The 23,081-nt window shown below is 41.9% G+C and overlaps 1 protein-coding gene across 5 annotated transcripts in view; it reads right to left on the reverse strand.

The window, feature by feature from the left end:
• The window catches only part of TMEM232 (transmembrane protein 232), a 148,511-nt gene that overhangs the window by 67,457 nt on the left and 57,973 nt on the right, over positions 1–23,081 (reverse strand). For all 5 annotated transcript variants that reach the window (XM_080972638.1, XM_080972639.1, XM_080972635.1 and 2 more), the window contains one exon: positions 3,042–3,220. In XM_080972638.1, the coding sequence (XP_080828764.1) occupies positions 3,042–3,220 (179 nt within the window). The remainder of the gene's footprint in view (positions 1–3,041; positions 3,221–23,081) is intronic.

A 23,081-nucleotide genomic window follows, 5' to 3' on the forward strand; every position in this document is an offset into this window, starting at 1 on the left:
ACCCACTGGTCCAAAAAGTGGGCAACCCCTGTCTTAGCTTGTATGCTGTACTTGATGCAGATGTGGTGTGTGTGTGTGTGTGTGTGTGTGTGTGTGTGTGTGTGTTAGGGTTGCCATATTCTGAAGAGCAAAAAAGAGGACGCATTTGCCGACTTCTACTTTTAACTATGGGTTGCTGTGAAAACTCTCATTTTACACATCCATGAAAAAGAGGATGTGTCCTGGAAAAAGAAGGCATATGGCAACCCTAGTTTTGTGTGTCTATATGTATACGTATATGTTTCTACACCCCCCAAAAAGTGATTTACACTGGGTTGTAATCAATGTAGCACAAGGATCTCTCTTTGTACAATGGAGTGTTCTCCATCCCACCCCCACGCTCCCCCTAAATACTTGGGGTTCCCTCAACCATTCCAAGCAAATTTGGGGATGCTGCAGGGAGACAAGAAGGGAGGAAGTCCTTGTGCTTGAGCAGTTACTTAGCTGCATATTACCCAATGTAAGCTATTTGCAAGACATAATGCGTCATAGTATACGAGCTATGACATGTACCAATGTGCTCTCATTGTACCACTTTTGCATTTATATAACCCAGATCAACTGAAATCAGTGCTTTCACTGACAAATGGATTACTCCCTACGTTATTTGAAATCCAAACTCTGAACATTCAGTCAATGGGCTGGAATATTATTGTAGGGTTGGGGTCAACTCAATTTAAGTTATGATTTATCACTATTATCCTACTGAAGAAGGGAAACTTCAGTATTGATAGCTGATGGAGATTGGAGAGGCTCTCAAAGATACAAAATGGTTTTTGGACAAGTTAAAGCATTCTTTAGGACGTCTGTCCATGTATCAGGCATAAAAAAAAAAATCAAGGAAGCACAAACAGCAATATTATTAATATTTATGTGCTTTCATCTATCATTATAGACATATCTAAATAATGCCAACTTCTGAAAATACTAAATATTCTAACTTCAAGAAAATAGCAGCAGATTTGCATTCCTGAACATCTTCTTTCTTTTCATAAGATTTTATTAAAGCGGTACCTTGGGTTACATACGCTTCAGGTTACATATGCTTCAGGTTACAGACTCTGCTAAACCAGAAATAGTGCTTCAGGTTAAGAACTTTGCTTCAGGATGAGAACAGAAATCGTGCTCCGGCGACGCAGCGGCAGCGGGAGGTCCCATTAGCTAAAGTGGTACTTCAGGTTAAGAACAGTTTCAGGTTAAGAACGGACCTCCGGAATGAATTAAGTACTTAACCCGAGGTACCACTGTAGAACAAAATAGAACAAAATAAAAAAACTAAATACAAACAAAAACAGTGAAAGAAAGAGAAAACACAGAGGCCTCTCTCAAAGGTAACTCTGAGAGTAACTCTTTATCTTTGTCACTCACAGAAAGTGTTGGACCCTCCCAGCTCTCACCTGTGAGCTTTCTTTTCTTCTCCCTGTCTTGGTGACTTACAAATAACAGTAAACCACATAATACATCATATGAAAAGTTGTTGTTGTTATAAAATAAATTTAATTATTATGAAAAATTATTATAATTTTATTATTATAATAAAAGTAATAAAGTGCAGTACAAGCCTATACAGTGGTACTTCGGGTTAAGTACTTAATTCATTCCGGAGGTCCGTTCTTAACCTGAAACTGTTCTTAACCTGAAGCACCACTTTAGCTAATGGGGCCTCCTGCTGCCGCCGCACCGCCAAAGTACGATTTCTGTTCTCATCCTGAAGCAAAGTTCTTAACCCGAGGTACTATTTCTGGGTTAGTGGAGTCTAGAACCTGAAGCGTATGTAACCCGAGGTACCACTGTATATTTCGACTAAGAAGTAAGTCCCATTGAGTTCAGTAAGACCTACTCTCCTGCATGTATTCATAGGAGCCTAAACCAATCATATTTTATTCAAAATGCTATGCTTTAAAATGGTGTATTTCATGTTTTGACAGATTATTCTTATTCACATTTATTAATCTCCTTCCACATACATCCCAAGGTGAGGTTAAAAAAAAACAAAACAATATAAATAGCTCAAAAGCAGTTACCAATATAACAGAAGGCAAGTTTTAAAATAACACAAAATGGCCACGAAGGAAGAGACCTATTATGCCAGTGGGGCAAGTGTGAAGGAAAGAAATATATTCACTCGTTTCAAGTAACTTCAAGCAGTGGGAGCCTGTCGTATCTTGACAGGAATGCTGGCCTAGTAAACAGGGGTAGGTGCACTAAGAGGGCTTCTCTGAGTTACTATGGAGTATCTTAGAACTCTCTTACCAAACAAAGTGACCCACTGGGGTATAAGAGATGAGGCAGTCTCTCAAGAAACCTGGTTCCAAACTGTATGGGACCTTCTGTGTTAGTAAGGTAAAGTTAAAGGGACCCCTGACCATTAGGTCCAGTCGTGACCGACTCTGGGGTTGCGGTGCTCATCTCGCTTTACTGGCCGAGGGAGCCGGCGTACAGCTTCCGGGTCATGTGGCCAGCATGACTAAGCCGCTTCGGGTGAACCAGAGCAGCACACGGAAGCGCCGTTTACCTTCCCGCCGGAGCGGTACCTATTTATCTACTTGCACTTTGACGTGTTTTCAAACTGCTTGGTGGGCAGGAGCAGGGACCGAGCAACGGAAGCTCACCCCATCACAGGGATTCGAACCGCCGACCTTCTGATCGGCAAGTCCTAGGCTCTGTGGTTTAACCCACAGCACCACCCGCATCCCTTCTGTGTTAGTACCAGACCTTAAATTTTGCCCTGTCTCAGTGGCAGCCAGTGCAAAATGCACAAGCAAGGTGTTATTTGCTGGCAGCGGTTTGCTCCAGCAGGCAACCTGGCCACCACATTCTGTACTAGCTGCTGCCTCCGAACTAACCTCAAGGGTGGTCCCACACAGAATACAAGCCAAGTTAGAAGAGTATTGGAGAATGCCAATATTAACCAGGGTCCTTGCCTAAAAGTAATTCATGATATTATGGTAATAATCTTGTTTGAGCAATGGCATATACTGACTACTAGGTTCCGTACCTACCTCTGCTATTCTTAGAGCCTCCAGGACATGGCTGTCCTTTTCAATGTTCTTTTGTTTCTGTAAAGATCTCCATACAGCATTCCTTAATCCTTCTCTAGTTACATCCCCAGCAAGTTCACTACGCAGGACAACTAGATTGTAGACCACACCATAACGAATAACCCAGAATGGATCGTGACCTGCAAAAAATATTTCAGTGTCCCATGAGCATTCTACGCCTTTGCTAAAAGAACATAAGGAATGCTTTGCTGGATCACAACCAGATCTATGTAGTCTTTATCATATATATATTTCCAAATAGCAAGCAGCTAATGCCTCTGAAAGCTCGGGCCTGATTCAAACAAGGCGAGGCGCACTTTTCATGGCACAATGACTGAAATGAAATGACTGATGTTTTAATGTATTCCCCGCTCAGAGTGGCTGGGGAAACCCAGCCAGATGGGCGGGGTAGAAATAATAAATTATTATTAGTAGTAGTAGTAGTAGTAGTAGTACACCCACAGGGTAGTCCATCAATGATGTTATTACAAATTGTCGCCTGTACCACATCCCCAAATTCCAGCCAGTTACCACTTACCATTTTGATTCGGGGTTGGAAACAAGACATAAAATGCCCCCAGAAATACCTTTGTGGTATACTATTGAACCCAACCAATGTTAGTGGATTGCGGTAGTAAAAAAATCCATAGATTTCTCACAAACAAATGGTAAAGGAACGTAAAGGAAGTGTGAGTAGGTTGGCACAAGCCATGTAATGTTTTGGAACATTTTTATAATTATGGACAGTGTTCTTACAAGCTTTTTGATGGGGTAAGAAAAACATCCCAAAAACCATTAATGTTAGTTTTTAGTTGTATGATTTAAAGTTAATGGGGGGGAGAGATAGCAGCTTTCCCCCAATATTTACTTCTACAAGATTTTAACAGGATTTTTACTTTTAAATATAATTTTACTGTTTCTCATTGAAAATAAAAACCATAGCTTATTATTACTGTTATCACCACCACCACTACCAAAACCACCATCAATATGCAGAACCAAAGGTTTACTGAACAGGAAAAAAAATACTATGTCCTCTGAATAAGTTCTTTTGATTCTGTGTGATTGGGTTTTCTCAAACACACTTCATGTGACACCACAGAAAAACAAGAAAAGTGACACACTTAAGTGGCACACCTGACACATGTCCACTGGGAGAAGCATTGCTGGACTGAAGTATTCTACTCAGTTCTTAACCTGAGGTACAATTTTAGCTAATGGGGCCTCCCGCTGCTGCCGCGCTGCCGCCTCAACAATTTCTGTTCTCATCCTGAGGTAAAGTTCTTAACCCGAGGTACTACTTCCAGGTTAAGCGGAGTCTGTAACCAAAGTGTTTGTAACCTGAGGTGTTTTTAACCCAAGGTACCACTGTACCCAAAATCAAGTGACTGAGGTGGTTGCTTCACACTGCCAAATGGTAGAGCCAGCCCTGGATACAGAGAACAGAGGCTTATTGAATTCATGCTGCCAGGTGTTTAATTCTGAAACATAATAATAAAATCTTTCAGTTCATGGATTTTGTTTGCTGAAGGTGGCACAAAGGAATTGTCAAAAGATAAATAAGTAGCTGAAGGAGAAAGAAGATTAGGAGGATATCAAAAGAAGCTGCCTTGGCTTATTTTTTCATGAAAAGATGCTTGTACACAATATTTATGTTTATGCAGCTATTATATTAGGTGTGAAGAATATGCTAGGCTTGTGAAAGTGGTTTGATCCCAGGCCTTCTCAGCATGCAATTGTTCCGTTTGTAGAGGAAAATATAGCTCTTCCCTTTCCAGCTGAAAACAGAAATGCTAGAAACACACACACACAAATGTAACAATATTTGAAGTGTCAAAAAGATGAGAGCATGTTAAATGACTGTGCTCATCCTTTAAATATTTTCTCCTCCTGCCTTACATCATGTTACCTTGTCATTAGCAGTATTCCCGACATGCCCTCCTAATTAGAACAGGGAATATAACAAATGTTGAGGAAACATCAGTCATCTCTTTAGAGGCCTGCTACTCTAATGTGCTGACTGTCTCCAGAAATGGAGCTCCACATCTTTCACTCTTATGAATGTCAACGGCAATTTAAAGCATGCCCCTTCGCTAAGAGGAAGTTCTCCTCACCATACTGAATCAGGCGGTTAGATACATTCTAAAATGTATATAGACAACGCCGGTTGCAAGCCTGTCTGGAAGTAAGCAGCTAAATTCAGAGAATCGTAGAGCGGCGAGGGACCCTGAGGATTATGTAGTCCAATCCCCGGAAATGCAGGAATATGCAGCTGTCCCATACAGGGATTGAACCTGAAAACTTGGTGCAATTCAATGTGGATTACTTCTGCACAGACATGTATAGGGTTGCCCTGCACTCAGTTGAGGTTGTACAAAAGAAATATAGAGGATTGTGGCATTTTGGTTTTGCTTCTTTTGGTAGAGCATCTACACCCAGAAGATACAGAAAACAAGTTGAACAAGATGAAAACCAAAGTTTTAGAGAAAAATTTAACTGTGAATGAGAGAGAGAAGTTTCAGGAGGAGACAGGACTAACATTGGTTAAAAAAGTGAAATACTTAGGGGTTAACATGACTGCTAAAAATGTGAATTTATTTAAGGATAATTATGAAAAATGTTGGACAGAAGTGAAAAAGGATTTAGAAGTATGGACTAATTTGAAGTTATCATTGTTAGGTCGAATTGCTGTGATAAAAATGAATGTGCTGCCAAGGATGTTATTTTTGTTTCAAACATTGCAAATTTTGGACAAGATGGATTGTTTCAAGAAGTGGCAGAAGGATATTTCTAGATTTGTTTGGCAGGGCAAGAAGCCTCGAATAAAATTTAAGATACTAACTGATGCCAAAGAAAGAGGTGGATTTGCCCTGCCAGACCTTAAACTTTATTATGAATCAGCTGCTTTTTGCTGGCTGAGAGAATGGCTGCTTCTTGAAAACACTGAAGTGTTGGATTTAGAAGCTTTCAATAATGTATTTGGCTGGCATGCATATTTGTGGTATGATAAGGTAAAAGTACATAAAGCGTTTAAAAATCATATTGTTAGAAAAGCATTGTTTAATGTTTGGACAAGATATAAGGATTTGTTAGAAAAGAAAACCCCAAGATGGTTGCCACCAATGGAAGCGAAGGCACAGAAAAAACTCAGTATGGAGGCCAAATGGCCGAAATATTGGGAAATTCTGGAACAAGATGGAGACAGAATAAAATTGCAGAGCTTTGAAAAATTGAAAAACAAAGTGCGAGATTGGCTCCATTATTACCAAATAATGGAGGCATACAAATTGGACAAAAAAGTTGGTTTCCAGGTGGAAAAATCAAAATTGGAAACAGAATTATTAGACCCAAAAACCAAGAATTTGTCAAGAATGTATAACTTGCTGTTGAAATGGAACACTCAGGATGAAACGGTGAAATCAGCTATGATTAAATGGGCACAAGATGTTGGACATAACATAATGATGGCTGACTGGGAACAGTTATGGACCACAGGTATGAAATTCATGGCATGTAATGCCCTAAGAGAAAATCTAATGAAAATGATTTATAGGTGGTACATGACACCAGTCAAGCTTGAAAAAATTTACCATCTGCCCGATAATAAATGTTGGAAATGTAATGAGGCTGAAGGTACATTCTTCCACCTTTGGTGGACATGCCCAAGGATTAAGACATTCTGGGAGATGATTTATAACGAAATGAAAAAGGTATTTAAATATACCTTCCTGAAGAAACCAGAGGCCTTTCTCCTGGGCATGGTTGGCCAATTGGTGCTAAAGAAGGATAGAACTTTTTTTATGTATGCAACAACAGCAGCAAGAATACTCATCGCGAAGTATTGGAAGACACAAGATTTACCCACCAGGGAAAAATGGCAGATGAAGTTGATGGACTATATGGAACTGGCGGAAATGACTGGCAGAATCCGAGACCAGGGAGAAGAGTCGGTGGAAGAAGACTGGAAAAAGTTTAAAGACTATTTACAGAAACATTGTAAAATTAATGAATGCTAGAAGAATGTTGGAATGAAGTGATATGGCTTTAGTAGAAATGTTATAAGGAATTAAGTATAAATAGATTAATAGAGTATTAAAGGAAAAATAAGGTTAAAATGTGTTAAGATAATTATAGGATAGAAAACAGGGGAAGATGGAAAGGAATTGCTGAAATAATTAATAGAAGTGGGGGGGAAAAGGGAGGTGTGAGGAGGTCGTGGAAATATGTGAAAGAAAGATAAGGTATTGAAATTTTTTTCTTTTTTGATGTGTTTTTAAATTGTTTTTGTTTTGTCTTGTTAATTTAATGTTTTAGTGTTATGTAGTGTTTTTGTATTGTATTGTTATTGGGGTTTTTTTTTTTTCCTGTAGTGTTTAAATTGTCGTAAAAGTAATAAATATTATTTTAAAAAAAGAAGAAGATACAGAAAACATAATAACCGCTTCCAGTAGCACCTTAGAGACCAACTAAGTTTGTTATTGGTATGAGCTTTCATGTGCTAGCACACTTCTTCAGATACACACAAAAGCTCATACCAATAACAAACTTAGTTGGTCTCTAAGGTGCTACTGGAAGGAATTTTTTAATTTATTTTATTTTATTTTGTTTCGACTACGGCAGACCAACACGGCTACCTACCTGCAATAATAACCACTGTATGCAACAAATATGTACCACATATTTGTCATTACCATATTTGTCATATGGGCCCTGCTATCACTTAAAAAATGCCTTCTCCTGATAGTGCTGTTGGTTATGACTGAATAGTAATAACCTGTCAGGGAACTGCCATCGGAAGGAAGGGAGGTGAAGGGGCTCACACAGGTTGGGAGAGACTCAGCAGCTGAAGAGGGAACCAGTAGGGGGAGAGGAGGTGAGCTGAGGGAAAGTGAGCTGGAGGGATGGCTCAGAGACACTTCCAGCGAAAACAGTGGGGAGGTTTCAGGACCTCCTGTAGGGACACCCACTCCTCGCCGGAAACTGTCACGCAGAGAGTCCAGAAGACGTGTTTCCGTTAAGGAGCTTTTATGTTGGAAGCGATTCCGAAAGCAACCACTGTCGGAATCTGCTAGTGACTAGAGGAGCCATGTCTGAGGGGCTCCGTCACAGACAGAGGTTTGTGGACTTGAACAAACTCTGAGGGGATACGATTTTACGCACAAGCAGCTCATCATCCCATCACAGCATTCCGACAGTCTTTGAAAGCAGCTTGTGCAGGAGAAGGCATCATGAGCAACCCAGCCGGAACCGGAGAAGCAGGAGCTGGAGCGGGTCCAAGCCTGGAAGAAAGGTACCGGGTGTTGGAGGTCCAGCTAGCGCTGCAGACGGCGAGGCTTGAGGAGAGGAGGGCTCAGGATGCAGACAAAAAGGGGAAAGCCACCCAGCTCGCCAGAAAGGTACCAGGATTGGTGCAGAAGTTTGGGGGGGAGCCCAAAGACTATCATGGCTTTCGGACAGAGATGCAATATGCCCTCAATCTGCAGTTTGATGAATTCCCTGACGAGGAATCACGAGTGGCTTTCGTGATTGGGCATCTTGAAAAGGGGGCGAGAGACTGGGTTAGACCCCTGATGGCAGCGAATAGTGACGTCCTAAAGGACACGATGAAGTTCTTTCGCGCCATGGATCTGATGTTTTCCAGCGATATTGAACAGGGAGTGGTGCGCAGACAGTTAATGGCTTGCAAACAGGGGAGCCGATCTGTCCGTGAGTACTGGACTGAGTTCACCATGCTGGTTCACAGATTGGGGTGGGACTTATCGGCGGAACCCATTCAAATGCTATTTGAAGAAGGGCTTTCTTCGGCTGTGAAAGACGAACTTTCCCGGGGCCCCAGGGCGGATTCTATGGACCAGCTGACCAAATCTGCGCTGACCATAGGAGCGCGCCAGGAGGCGAGAGCATTGGAGAGGCGGGAAGGGAAGGGGGAACGTTGGAAGGAGTTCCGCATTCCAGACATTCCAGAGCCAACTTTCCCGCCGGCAGAGCCGATGGAAATCGGAACAGCGCGCGCGCGCGCAGTTTCAAAGCCCAGTGAGGGGGGAAAGAAGGAGGGAAAAGGCGCCCGGAAATGCTATCTCTGCCAACAGCCAGGTCACTTTGCCAGAGTCTGCCCCCAGAGGAAGGAATGGCAAGGGATGGTGGGAGCTGTGGAAGAAAGGGCGAAGGAAGAATACAAGAGGCAGGCAGACAAGAACCGAAGGGAAGGTGAAACCATAAGGGTGGGAGATAGGGTGTGGCTGTCAACCCAAGGGTTGCCGTTCAAAGGAGGTTGTAAGAAATTAAGACCCAGGAGATTGGGTCCCTTTGAGGTCATTCAACAGGTCAACCCAGTGGCTTTCAGGCTCCGGTTACCCAACCACATGAAACTGCACCCAGTATTTCACAGGCCGTTACTGTCACCGTATGAGGGGGGACGAGAAGGGATGGCCACTCGGGGACCGGTCATAGAAGAAAGAGAATGCAGCAGCCACGTGGCAGAAATCCTCGACGCCAGGTGGAAGGGGGATCAGGTGGAGTATTTGGTAGCGTGGGAAGGAGAACCGGAGTCAGAAAACACTTGGGTAATGGCAGAAGATATCAATGACGAGGTATTGATAGAAACGTTCCATCAAAGGTTCCCAAGGAAACCTCAGCCTGTGGAGAGGTTCCGGAGGGAATACTTTGGGACCACCGATGAGGAGGAGGAGTTGGAAGGATTCCCGGACTCGGAAGGGGAAGGGGAGATGGACTCTGAGGAGGAGGAGTACTTCGAGACCAGGAACCGCAACAGGTGGAGAGAAGTGTTCGAGACATCGGAAGATGAAGGAAGTTCATTCCGGGGTTTTGCCTCCTCACCGCCCGTAGAGGAGGGGGCGAGAGGGGGTGAAGGGGGCCCTGGAGGGGAGGTGGATGTCAGGGAACTGCCATCGGAAGGAAGGGAGGTGAAGGGGCTCACACAGGTTGGGAGAGACTCAGCAGCTGAAGAGGGAACCAGTAGGGGGAGAGGAGGTGAGCTGAGGGAAAGTGAGCTGGAGGGATGGCTCAGAGACACTTCCAGCGAAAACAGTGGGGAGGTTTCAGGACCTCCTGTAGGGACACCCACTCCTCGCCGGAAACTGTCACGCAGAGAGTCCAGAAGACGTGTTTCCGTTAAGGAGCTTTTATGTTGGAAGCGATTCCGAAAGCAACCACTGTCGGAATCTGCTAGTGACTAGAGGAGCCATGTCTGAGGGGCTCCGTCACAGACAGAGGTTTGTGGACTTGAACAAACTCTGAGGGGATACGATTTTACGCACAAGCAGCTCATCATCCCATCACATAACCCATCTTTGGAAATCCTATCCACAGATACAAAGAATATTTCAGTAAAATAACACCAATCTAGAACCATTAAAAAATGGCAACCTTTTGTTTGCATTATAAATATGATAAATGAAAAATTGCACAGTCTGAAATTCCTAGCTACTAGGCTGCAGTGGCTGCAATCCAGTTGTTCTGATGTACATGCAATACTCAGGCGCATACAGGGAATTCTCTTCTCACAGGAAGTGAATGTCCTGCATGTCCAAATAAGCCCTACGCATGCATGCATGCAGCAAAACCCCTTCATAGAAATGAAAAGGAAGTCTGCCTTTGTATGCAGCAATTGACTACTCCTTAAACGCATCCTTCATGTAAATATATTTCAGCTAGCAGTACTCCAAAGGAGAAGGGGCTGCCCGGTCAACAGCTGATCAGGAGATATGAATTCTTGCTCGATCAAGCCAACAGTCCAAGGAGCAGAGTTTTGGCCCATTGATGCCCAAGGCAATATATGAGGCACTACCACTTCTGCCAAAAGTGGGATTTTATTGGGCCGCCATCTTTTTTTTTATTTTTAACAAGCCTTTTACTTCCATAGAACTCCCCCTTCAGGATTGTTGATCTTTTCATGAGGCATACTTGACCATAGCTTGAGGATGAGAATAAAGGCAGGACGGCAAACTGTGTTTAAAATAAGGACATAAATGAATCCATAGTCAGCCCAATGCCTACTGAGTCCGACCCACTATTTCCCAAATGGCCAACCAGATGACCAAGCAGGAGTGACTTGCCCAGTGAGTCAGAGCCACAACAATAGCATCACTGCAACTGCAGCTTTCCAGATCACATTGAGCCCATCTAGGGCTCTCACAAGTGTGTCCTAGCAGCTCTGCTCTCACCGCCTTGGCTCTCCCTGTAAGCTGGAGCAACTCTGCTGCTGGGGGACTATTGTGACTCTGCTCCAGTGGATAAGTCACTTCTGTGACCACAAGAAACCCAGAAGCAAGGTGTGAAAGCAATTGACAGCTGTTAATGTTCTCAAACAAAAAGCCCAAAGAATATCACTTTCAGCATTTTTTTCCATTTCTTACCCACTGTGAACACAATAGTTCCATTGTGAACTATGTGAGAGCCAATAAAACTTGGGGGGAAACTGCATTAATAACTTGCGCAATTTACATGTGAATCTTTAGACATTAAATACATTAGCTGGCTGCTTCAGAAATGAATGAATCTGTGTGTTACATTAAAAAGTCACTGGTCATGATCACCACAGACTCATCTTCCATAGCAGGAGTTCTCAGTAATGGTTCTCTCAATTATCTTTCAGGGATGAAAATCCTGAGAAAGCTTGAAAGGAACAGGTATCTTTTCTTATAGGAAAAGATTGTAGGTCATACCCAAAGATGTCAAGGCTGCAATTCTAAGCACTACTAGGGAGTAAGTCCAGTTAGAATCTATGGGACTTGCTTCCTAGTAAACTTGCTCTGTGGTTGCATACGTGTGTACACTTACTTAGGAGTAAGCCTAATTGAATGCAATGTGAATTACTTCCAAGTAAACGTGCACAGAATCAAAATGTAAGGCTTCCATTATATAAAATGCATATAATGCGTAATTACTTGAAGACATCTTGAACTCAGTGGGGCTGAGTGAAAATGGATAGGTTTAAGCTATACAGCAGCTTACTTTCCTGAAAATCTTCACTCAACTTGTTCGCAGATCACAGCCCTAATAGGGAACTATTAAGAGATGGCATTTAATCAGTCTTTTGACTGAGGAGGTGATATTTTACTTTTAAGATAATATACAGAGAACAAGGAAGCATAGAAATACTGACAACCATAGGCAGATTAAAAAAAAAATGGGGAAGATTAATTAGACAAGAATGGATTAGTTCATGCTGAGCATATGAATGAGGAAATGGCGCCACACAGGCCTGGCAGGCAATCCAAATTACTTTCATCCAGACTGAATCTTGAAATGCTTTTGGACATTGTGATACAAGCATTGAAGTCCTAAAATTGCATCTAAAGAGTGAGTACAGCAAGATGATGAATCAAAGCAGAGGGAACCATGTGTTTGTTTGGATACAGTTTTCACAGAAGTGAAGCCAAGATTGTCCAGGTTTCAGGTAAGAATTACATACCAGAGGTAGCCAGGTTACATCAACAAATGGGCAGAAATGGGGCTATGTTTATACATGGAATGTAATGGAAAGTCATAAGCAAGATGCCGATGCAGATATGAAGTCAAGTCTATCTGAGAAGCTTGGTTTTTTAAAAAAAAAAACCTCAAGTAAGGACGTTTTTAAAACCCTGGGCCAAGTTAGTTACAGGATGAAACCATCATGTTGATAACATAGACTGGAATATGTAAACTCTGAGATGTGATGAAGTCTGAAGGCTTCAGCACATGCCTACCTTGTAAGTTGATTCATATTCTCAACATGATTTGTCCTAGTAACACAGAGAAGATCACCTTCTATTCCCTTTCCCCAATGAGAAGTGCAAAGCAACAATTGCCCGTAAAAATAGATTCCTAGTCCATTTAAACAAATATGGTGCAGAAGAGGAGATGCTTGCATGTAATCTTAAGGGAATGGAAGCAGCAGCAGAATGGAAGCCCTAAAGCCTTTGTTGGAATCATAGGGTAGCTCAAGATGTGGCAATTTTTTTTATGAACGATACACTAACTTAAGAAAGGGTAGGGAATTTCAAGAGAGATCTTGACTGGGCTGTTCAAAGAGTTGAGCTCCCATTACAGTGGTACCTTGGCAGTCGAACGGCTTGGCTCCCGAACAAATCGGCTCCCTAACACCGCAAACCTGGAAGTGAGTGTTCTGGTTTGCGAACGTTTTTCAGAACCAAACGTCCAACGCGGCTTCCACGGCTTCTGATTGAGTGCAGGAAGCTCCTTGGTTTTCAAACGGACTTCTGGAACGGATTAAATTCAAGAACCAAGGTACCACTGTATTGACAACCATAAGTTTTCATCGGTACATTTAACATCTTCTCAGCATTGGTGATCACCCATCAAAATTCACAAGTAAAAGAGAGAGAGAGATAGTTCAGTCAGTAGAACATGAGACTCTTAATCTCTAGATGACACTTGTGGTCCCTTCCAATTCTATAATTCTAAAATGTTCTAAAGGTCAGAAAGGGCTGGAATTTTCACCAGTGCCTCTCCTTTGTTACCACATGTCCATGACTGTACATGACATGTCCATCTATACTGCGCATATGTGCATCCAAGGGCACATCCACACTGGAGTTCAATGTGAATTTGGAGCTGCTTGTGTCTCTCCTGATTGATTGATTGATTGATTGATTGATTGATTGATTGATTTTGGCAGCATCCATGTGATGCTTCCAAAACGCCAGTCATGGCTGGAGGGTGGTAGAGGGGTTTGTGAGAAGTGGTTGAATAAAGCAGACTAAATCCTGAAAGGGAGATAGCTTGGCAACTTTGCAGAGTTATTAAGAAGTAAGCGGAACAAAACTGCAGAGGAAGTCTGCTGTAAATAACATTGTACACACAAGAGTCCTCTGATTAAGCAATCAGACAGAAGAGTAGGTCAGGCCAGGCTTCCAGCAGAACAAAACTACTACTGTAATTAAGACATACTGAACATGGTATCCAAGACCTCTCCCTCTAGAACAGCAGTTCTCAATCTGTGGGTCCCCAGATGTTGTTGGACTACAACTCCCTTCATCCTATCATCAGCTAGCCTTGCTAGCCAGGGGTGATGGGAGTTGTAGTTCAACAACATCTGGGGACCCACAGGTTGAGAAAGGCTGCTCTAAACGACCAGTTTGCAGCCAGGACTCTCCGGATATCACAAGAGCTCTTTATCCTTCCTATGACACCCACCAACTGCTTAAAAACACTAACGACTCACAGACTGTAAGTTTTTATCCTCTGCCATCTCTGTTCCAACGGGGTTTCACATACATCCATTGAGAGAAACCTTAATTGGTGCTAATACATTTTTACCCATTAGCTTCCTGTATGCTGTTTTCCCTCTTTAGGGCCCAGGAAGCTCAGCTTAGAATGCCTCTTACAGGCAAAATGGAGATTTTTTGAAGCCAAGATGCTGGAGACATACTCAAAATGGCAGGAAATTGTGCTGAAATGGGGAAACTAACTGGAAAGCTCAGAAATCAAGATGACAAGAAAAAAATTTAAAGAATGGGAAATGTTTATTATGTATTTGCAAAAGTATTGTAAACAGGTTAATACACTGGTAGGATTTTAAGAACACTTGTAATTTTAGAGATAGTACAGGAAATTTGAGGTAAAAAAATAATTTGGAGTAGAAATGATATGCAGTTGAAAAGAAAATTTAAGGAACCGGGGGAGGGGGGAAGGAAGTCACAGTATTCGGAGAACCCCATTTTATGGAATTGATATTGTTTTGTGTATATTTTTCTTTCTTTGTTGTTGTTGTATTTGTTGTTGTTTGTTTTTATTGTTGTTACTTTTGTTGAAAATGTAATTTAAAAAAATATTTTTTTAAAATGGCAGGAAATGGTGTTTCACTGATGGGCATTCCATATCAAGTGATCCAACTTTTTTACCTCATGTCATCCAAGGTATCTGACAAGATAGGCTTTTCTTTTAAAATGTGTTCCAAAGCCCAAATTTGTCAATTTTCTGAAATTTCAAACCCTCATAACTCACAAACGGGATGAGATTGAAAAAATTAAAATTTTAGATTTAAACTCAGTTTCGATCATTCAACAAGTATACAAAATATTAAGAAAACTGGATGAGAGGAGGTAAAAAGTTGGATCACTTGATATGGAATGACCCTGACAACACCTTGCATCGTGGTATCTTTCAGGAGTATTTAGTGTACAGTGGTTTTAATATTCAAATGTACTCAGACTTGTCACACTGCTTTGCAGTTATAAACAGTAGATAGACAGGAATTTAATAATGGGCTGGATATAATAATAATAATAATAATAATAATAATAATAATAGAACAGAACTAAAAGCACGATAAAACATCAAACATTAAAAACTTCCCTAAACAGGGCTGCCTTCAGTTGTCTTCTAAAAGTCAGATACAGTGGTACCTTGGGTTAAGAACTTAATTCGTTCTGGAGGTCCGTTCTTAACCTGAAACTGTTCTTAACCTGAGGTACCACTTTAGCTAATGGGGCCTCCTGCTGCCGCCATGCGATTTCTGTTCTCATCCTGAAGCAAAGTTCTTAACCTGAGGTACTATTTCTGGGTTAGCGGAGCATTTGTAACCCGAGGTACCACTGTAGTTGTTTATTTCCTTGACATCTGATGGGAGGGCATTCCACAGGGTGGGCGCCACTACTGAGAAGGCCCTCTGCCTGGTTCCCTGTAACCTCACTTCTTACAGAGAGGGAACCGCCAGAAGTCCCTCAGAGCTGGACCTCAGTGTCCAGGCTGAACAATGGGGGTGGAGACGCTCCTTGAAGTGTTCCCATTAGAGGAATTCCTTGCCCTTCTAAGTTATAGGAGAGCTAGAATCTCATTTTCCCAGAATGCCAACACTCCTTGTATACGTTGAAAACTAGCAGGGAAATATGAAGTTCTTACCAACAAGGCTTCACCCAAAAGATGGTGAAAATGTTACAAACCATCCCCGATTCATCTTTACTCTAAATAAGGAGTTTGGGGGTATGATCTGAGTCCCAAAGCAAATTCCTGCCTCGCTCATGATCCCATCAATTTTGACAGCAGCTGTTCAAAAAAAGAAACAATGTGATAGTCCCCCCCACTTTGCTGGTATACCAGCTGAGGAGGGGGGACTTGTAGGTACAGTGGTACCTCGGATTACATACGCTTCAGGTTACAGACGCTTCAGTTTACAGACTCCGCTAACCCAGAAATAGTGCTTCAGGTTAAGAACTTTGCTTCAGGATGAGAACAGAAATCGTGCTCCGGCGGCGCGGCAGCAGCAGGAGGCCCCATTAGCTAAAGCGGTGCTTCAGGTTAAGAACAGTTTCAGGTTAAGAACAGACCTCCAGGACGAATTAAGTACTTAACCCGAGGTACCACTGTACATGCAAGAGGGTGGGTGACCACCCTCAACCCTAGCATGTGACTTCCTGTGGGTTGGCTAAAGGTAAATACAGCCCTTGGAATAATAATAATAAAAAGAAGAAGTTTGGTGAGTCAATGACAGGTTATTGCAAGCACAACAGTGACATCGTCAACCTACATACAACCTGTCTCAAAATCCATGCAATGAAATTCAAGTATTGCAAACCAAACCTACTATATTCTAGCCACTCATAAATGGATTTATAAATCCACTCATCATTAGCTATACGGCTCTTTTCCCGTTTGAATTAAGCTACATCACTTATTCCTGAATAGAAAAGATTGACAAAAAGGGCCTGTACTATAGAAGTGCTTATATTTATTGCAATCAGTCAGTCAATCAATCAATCAATCAATCAATCAATCAATGGCATCTATTCCTGTTTACAGAGACAAACAGATGGCAATATGTTAGGACTGTCATAAAAAGGGGGGGCCCTGCAATCTAATAAGAATGTCTAGACATTGAGAGAAATCTGTTATGAAACTAGTCATCCAGGGTCCCCAGCAGTATTGCAAGGCTCCCTCTTCAGTTCTGCTTTGCATGACCTAGTGACAGCTATCAAAAATGTTGCTTTATATGTTGGAAGACATATATGCCCTTGACAGCTCAGCAAGTGAATATGCTGGGGGTGGAGGGTAGGGTATAAAAAGCCTCCGCAACAAAAGCTCTTTGAAAAGAAAGAAAGTTAAAGAAGAAAGATCCATTAGGTATTCAAGGAATATGAAAAGGAAAACGATTCCTTTCATATTCTAATTCAAGTTTTCTGCTCGCTGCTAATAGAGTAACCACTGAGAAACAAGAATGTATTTAGTAATGCTGCAGGTATTCCACCCCTCCAACACCAGCGTCAGGCCTAAGACGTTTTGAACATAAAGCATTCCTTCCATGCATTGACCCAACTTAAAATAAATAAGGATGAATTTGTTGCCGCGGTGTAACCATCTTCAACAGGCAACATGACCTCTAGCAGAAATGTGTGGCCTCTTCTGTAGGAGCTAACTTTATGGCTCCTGTCCTGTCACAAAAATATTTGTACTGATATCAGTCCGTAGCGTCAATAATCTTTATTGAAAATAGAAAGGGGGGGGGGGAAGGATCCTAGATAGTAAAAGTAGATCTAGGAAATATTCCATCATACCTTATTTGGCTCAACAGTAACTGAGGCTTGAAATACAAGAATACTTATTGGAATAAACTGGCACAGATTATTATTTTTTAAAAAATTATAGGTCACTTATTTAGGCATTCCTTAGATACAGTACAGACCTTAGGGCAAGGTGTCATCAATATGCTGATGGGACCCAGCTCTATTCCTCTGTAACTTCTGAAACCATGCAAGCTCTGATACCTGGACTCAGTCATGGGCCGGATGAGGGCTAACAAGCTGACTCTGAATCATGGCAAGATGGAGGTGCTGTGTGTGATTGGTCCCCGAGTGCAGATAAGTGGTTAATTGCAATTATGAGATCATACACTCCCAGAAGGAGCAGGGTCCTCATCAGGAAGTGCTCCTGGATCCATCTCTGTCACTAAAGACCCAGGTGATTTCAGTGGCTAGGAGTGTCTTATCAGCTGTGGCCATTTCTGGACCAGAACAACCTATTCACTCTCATACATGGGCTAGTAACCTCCAGTCTGGATCACAGCAATGCACTCTGTGTGGGACTAGCTTTGAAGGTGACCCTGAAGCTTCAGCTAGTGCAAACTGTGGTTAGTTGATTTTTCACCAAGACAGAATACGATCATCGCCCAGCTGAAAGAATGGTAGAGTCTGCCAATTAGCTGTTGGGTTGAGTTCAAGCTGCTGGCTGTGGTGTACACAGACTTATAAAGCTTGCGGCCAGGATACCTAAAAGATCTTCTCATCCCTTATAAAGGTAAAGGGACCCCTGACCATTAGGTCCAGTTGTGGCCGACTCTGGGGCTGCGGCACTCATCTCGCTTTATTGGCCGAGAGAGCCGGCGTACAGCTTCCAGGTCATGTGGCCAGCATGACTAAGCCGCTTCTGGCAAACCAGAGCAGTGCACGGAAACGCCGTTTACCTTCCCGCCGGAGCGATACCTATTTATCTACTAGCACTTTGACGTGCTTTTGAACAGCTAGGTTGACAGGAGCAGGGACTGAGCAACGGGAGCTCACCCCATCACGGGGATTCGAACCGCCGACCTTCTGATCAGCAAGTCCTAGGCTCTGTGGTTTAACCCACAGCGCCACCCACACCTAACCAATCACTACATTTTGCAGGACAGGACAACCTGTAGGGCTGACAATGACAGAACTCAGCTGTTAATGTGGAAGCACCTGCCCTCTGAAACTTTCTCCCATTACCTATCACAGGCACTGTCTTTATTGCCTTTTAGGCATTTGTTGAAGAATTTTCTCTTTCAGCAAGCAGAATCTTTTCTTCTAGTCATTATCTGAATTTATTTGAAATTGTTTTTATATGTGCAGTTGTTTTGTATGTGGATTTTAGTGTATTGCAAAATTGCTTCGAGATGCTTCATGGCAATTCATAAATGAAATAAAATAGTAATAATACCTTCCAGACACCAATAGGAGCTCCCGTTTGTGTAACATTCTACATTAAAGTTTAATATGTTCATTTTATGTGACTGGCTTTCCGTGGGTAAAGCATAAATTGGAAGCACAGCTACATTTATTATCTGCTTTGTAAATGCTTTCCTTTGTATTTTCATATATACACATACGGACACACACATGTATGCATACACTCTTCCCCCTCCACACACACACACACACACATATACACATATACTTGCCTGTGTACATGCGTAAATATCTTTAACATAAATGCAAAAGAAATATATTAAACCCAGACTTTAATAAGCTCTCCATGGGAGCTCAGCTTTTGTTGATGTGATTGATGAGACAGTGATAATGGCAGAGAGACCTGTCATTTTTAGCAAAATTTGAAAACTGAACTCTTCAAAGTAGGAGCAAGACAAGCATTTTGTAGAGTGATGGGAATTCTGACAGGCTTTATTCGGTCCCACTATGGCATGACCATAGGTAAACAGACAACCCAAAAAGATCTATGTCGCAATGAGCCACAGACAGAGTATCCTGGGCTGTGATCTTGTCAGATCTAATTAGCTAAGCAAGGTCAGAAGTGGTCAATAATTTGACAGCATCTGTTTAGGGAAAACCAAGCGCATACTGGTGAGTCAGTTTCTTTCCTTTATGAATCACTACTGAAGGTAAGCATAAGCGCTATTGGAGGATCTTGGGGACCTTCATGCATGTCACTGCACAGATAAGATGTAAAGCGGTTGTTGTATTAAAGCTATTTGGCTCGGCAATGTCTATGCTGGCTTGGATGTGTCCACAGAATGGAAGATGACGGGATCCCCAAGGATCTACAGGGAGCTGGCTTCAGGCAACCAGGCCTGTTGGCAGACCCACTCTGCTTTACAAAGATGCCTGCAAATGTGATATTAAGGGCTGGCAAGATTAATCCTGCCATATGGGAATTCCTTGCAGACGACCACAGTACCTGGAGACAGTCAGACCATGTATCCACAGCAGTGACCAGAAGAGCAATGATCGCTGCGAGGAGCACAGAAAGAAGAAACACCATGGTACTCCTGCGTCAGCAGAAGTGGATGCCTTCATGTGCCCCAGCTGCAACAAAACACATCCATATCCATCTCTACAGTCACAGCAGGCGCTGTAACTCTCCAATGGTTTGACTTCACCAACAAAGGCGCACTCTTCCATTGTATCCTGAGACACAGACAGATGCTAACCAAACATTTTGCCACTAGGGATGGGGGGGGGGGAGTAATTCATTTCATTTTGAATTTTAATGTGAATCTATCATTCTCATTTTCTGAAACAATTTATGAAGCAAAACCCAGTTGTCCTTCAAAATTCATGCTTCTCCAAATTTTGTGATGCAAATAATGTGTACCGAAATGCACACATTAGGAGAAAGTATGCACCGAAATGCATATATTTGTTCAATGTAACACATATAAATTATTATCATTATTTATCAAATTTGTTGGTCACTTTTGTGCCACGGCGATTCAAAGTGACTTATAGTATTTTAAGCAAAAAGCAAGCACATACATATATTAAAGCCAGCATAAAGGGTGGGTGGAAGATCTAAAACAGGGGTAGTCAACCTTTTTATACCTATCACCCACTAATGCATCTTTCTTGATGGTAAAATTTCCTTACCACCCACCAATGCTCGATAGAAGGAGGATTCAGCTTGTGCCGTAAAAACCCCTACCGCCCACCTAGAATCTTGAAACGCCCACTAGTGGGCGGTAGGGACTAGGTTGACAAACCCTGCTCTAAACAATCATTCTGTCTGTGGTTTTTTTAATTACATGAAAACATTGCACCCATGTGAACAGGCCATAGATAGTTTAAAGCCAAAGGCATGATTAAAAAGGAATGTTTTTGCCAGGCACCTAAAGATACATACCAATGTGTGGAATTAGGGGGATTTGCAGGCAGAAATGCGTACATCAGATTCAAAAATCTGTTTATTAGGAGAAATTCACACTAAAAAAATGCTGACGAATTTTCATGAGGATTTAAAACAAAAATGCAAATAAATGAGATGCAGATATGTGAAGAACCGAAGACCAAAAAAAAAATGAAACTGACAGAAAGTGAAAGATAAAACCATCCCTATTCACCATCCCCCACAACTTATCTCAAGTGCATAATTCATAACTTAATGGCTTAGTCCAAGTTGATTAACTATCTCTAACGAAGAAGGAAAAATAGTTCTTTTTTTTTTTTAAAATAATATTTATTAAAATTTTCAAAAATACAGAAAGTAAGAGTTAAAATACATTCAGAACCTTATTTTCATATATCCACTTTCTGGGACTCCCCCCTTCCCCCACCCCTACCATATTCCTTTTTCATGTTGTTGGCTCCACAAGCTCTCGGTTCCGAAGAAGGAAAAATAGTTCTACAGCTGTTTCTTAATTCCCTTGTACTTTCCCCCCATTCCCTTTAATGAAGTTCTAGCTGCAGCCTCAAAGGCTTTTAAATTAGAAAGACAGTTATAACACATTAGAACATTCCCAACACTAATCAAAGATGCTCTGTTTTAAACTACACCCTAAGATAGCCTTACAAATGAGTTTGATCTAATAGTCTTCAGACAAATGACAACAACTGTAGTGAGAAACAGCAGAACCTCACAATTTTATGAAACCACTCCAGTCTTTCTTCCTCACTTGTAAGCTTGATGATTTTTCTGTTCCCTGTTGCAGCCCTCCGAGCGAGTTCTGTTGATTTCACTTCCTTGCATTTGATAGTGCTAGTGAAAGGGACAAAGTTCTTACCCAGCTCTCTGATTACTTCCGGCACAGCAGGGAATGAGAAAATGTACTCTCCCTTTGCAGTAGGAAAAGACACACCTGACACCATTTTTTAAAGCGGGCAGGAGCTCACACAGCACAGCCCTATCCTCCCTCCAAAAGCTGCGCTGCCTTCTATACAGGCATATCTTCGTCTGTGTCGACTAAGGAGGGGGAACATCACAGCTGTCACTGCCAAAGGATTTGGCAGGATCATTCAATTCAAGGGAAATGCAGATGGGATGTGTTTAGTAGGATTGTTTGGATAAGCTCCCAAACCCCTGCTCCCCTTCAACTCTGCTGAGACTTAAGTTTCCTGGCTGCCTCAAAAAGATAAACATGAAAATTGTATGTATCGAGGTCAGATGCACTGCAAAGACATTGATTTTTTTCATAACATTTCTGAAGTTTGACAGTGGTGGCGGCAATGCTTTTTAGAAACAGCCTTTAAAATCAAGCATACATATATTTGTCTCAGCTTTTATGACAGATGTCATCGACATTGCTATGTGGGAAGATCATTTAAGATGCACACAACTATTAGAGGGAAAAGGAAGGTTAATAATAGGCTTTTCGTGCAGTATGTATCTTGTTAAGATGCAAAAGAAAAGGATGAAAAGTTCATCTCAGCGTTGACAAGGAGAGCAAGGGGCCTGTTACCTTACCAAAAATGAAAGACAAAGAGCATGTAAAGGGCATTTTGACCCTCTTATCCATGGACTATGGACAAGCAAAATATTAAGATGGACTGGAAAAACCAATAATGATCTTTCACTTGCAATGACTGTATTCCTGTATTATGCACAAAATGAAGCTCAACACATAAAAATAAATGTGTGTTCTGGACTACATTTGGGAAGAATTAACAAGATTAATTGTCTCTTTGTAGACTTCATTTGAACTATCCCAAACAAAAACTGACCCCAAATCTATTTAGGACAAAAATGAGATATAATGTTTTCTACTGACCTGGACATATATCCTGATTACTGCAGCGAAGCCTGATCTAAGGGTCAAACAAGACTAAATAAAATGCAGCTATAAGGGAATCCCAATTAGATGAGAGCACTGATTCTCAACCCTAATGTTTGGTCCAAAATTCTGCCTAACCAGAAAGGCAAAAGGATCTGTCCAAGATTCAGAGATCAAGAGGTCCTGGATAGCAGGGGAACTGTCCGGCAAAGAGTTGCAAGCAGCATAACACGAGATGTTGTTTTAGCACTGGCTTGCTTGGCATCAATTGAGATTTATAACTGGTTCTGCTATCCATACTATTC

The sequence above is a fragment of the Podarcis pityusensis genome, assembly GCF_964106645.2.
Source record: "Podarcis pityusensis genome assembly, chromosome: 11".
Lineage (NCBI taxonomy): Eukaryota > Metazoa > Chordata > Lepidosauria > Squamata > Lacertidae > Podarcis > Podarcis pityusensis.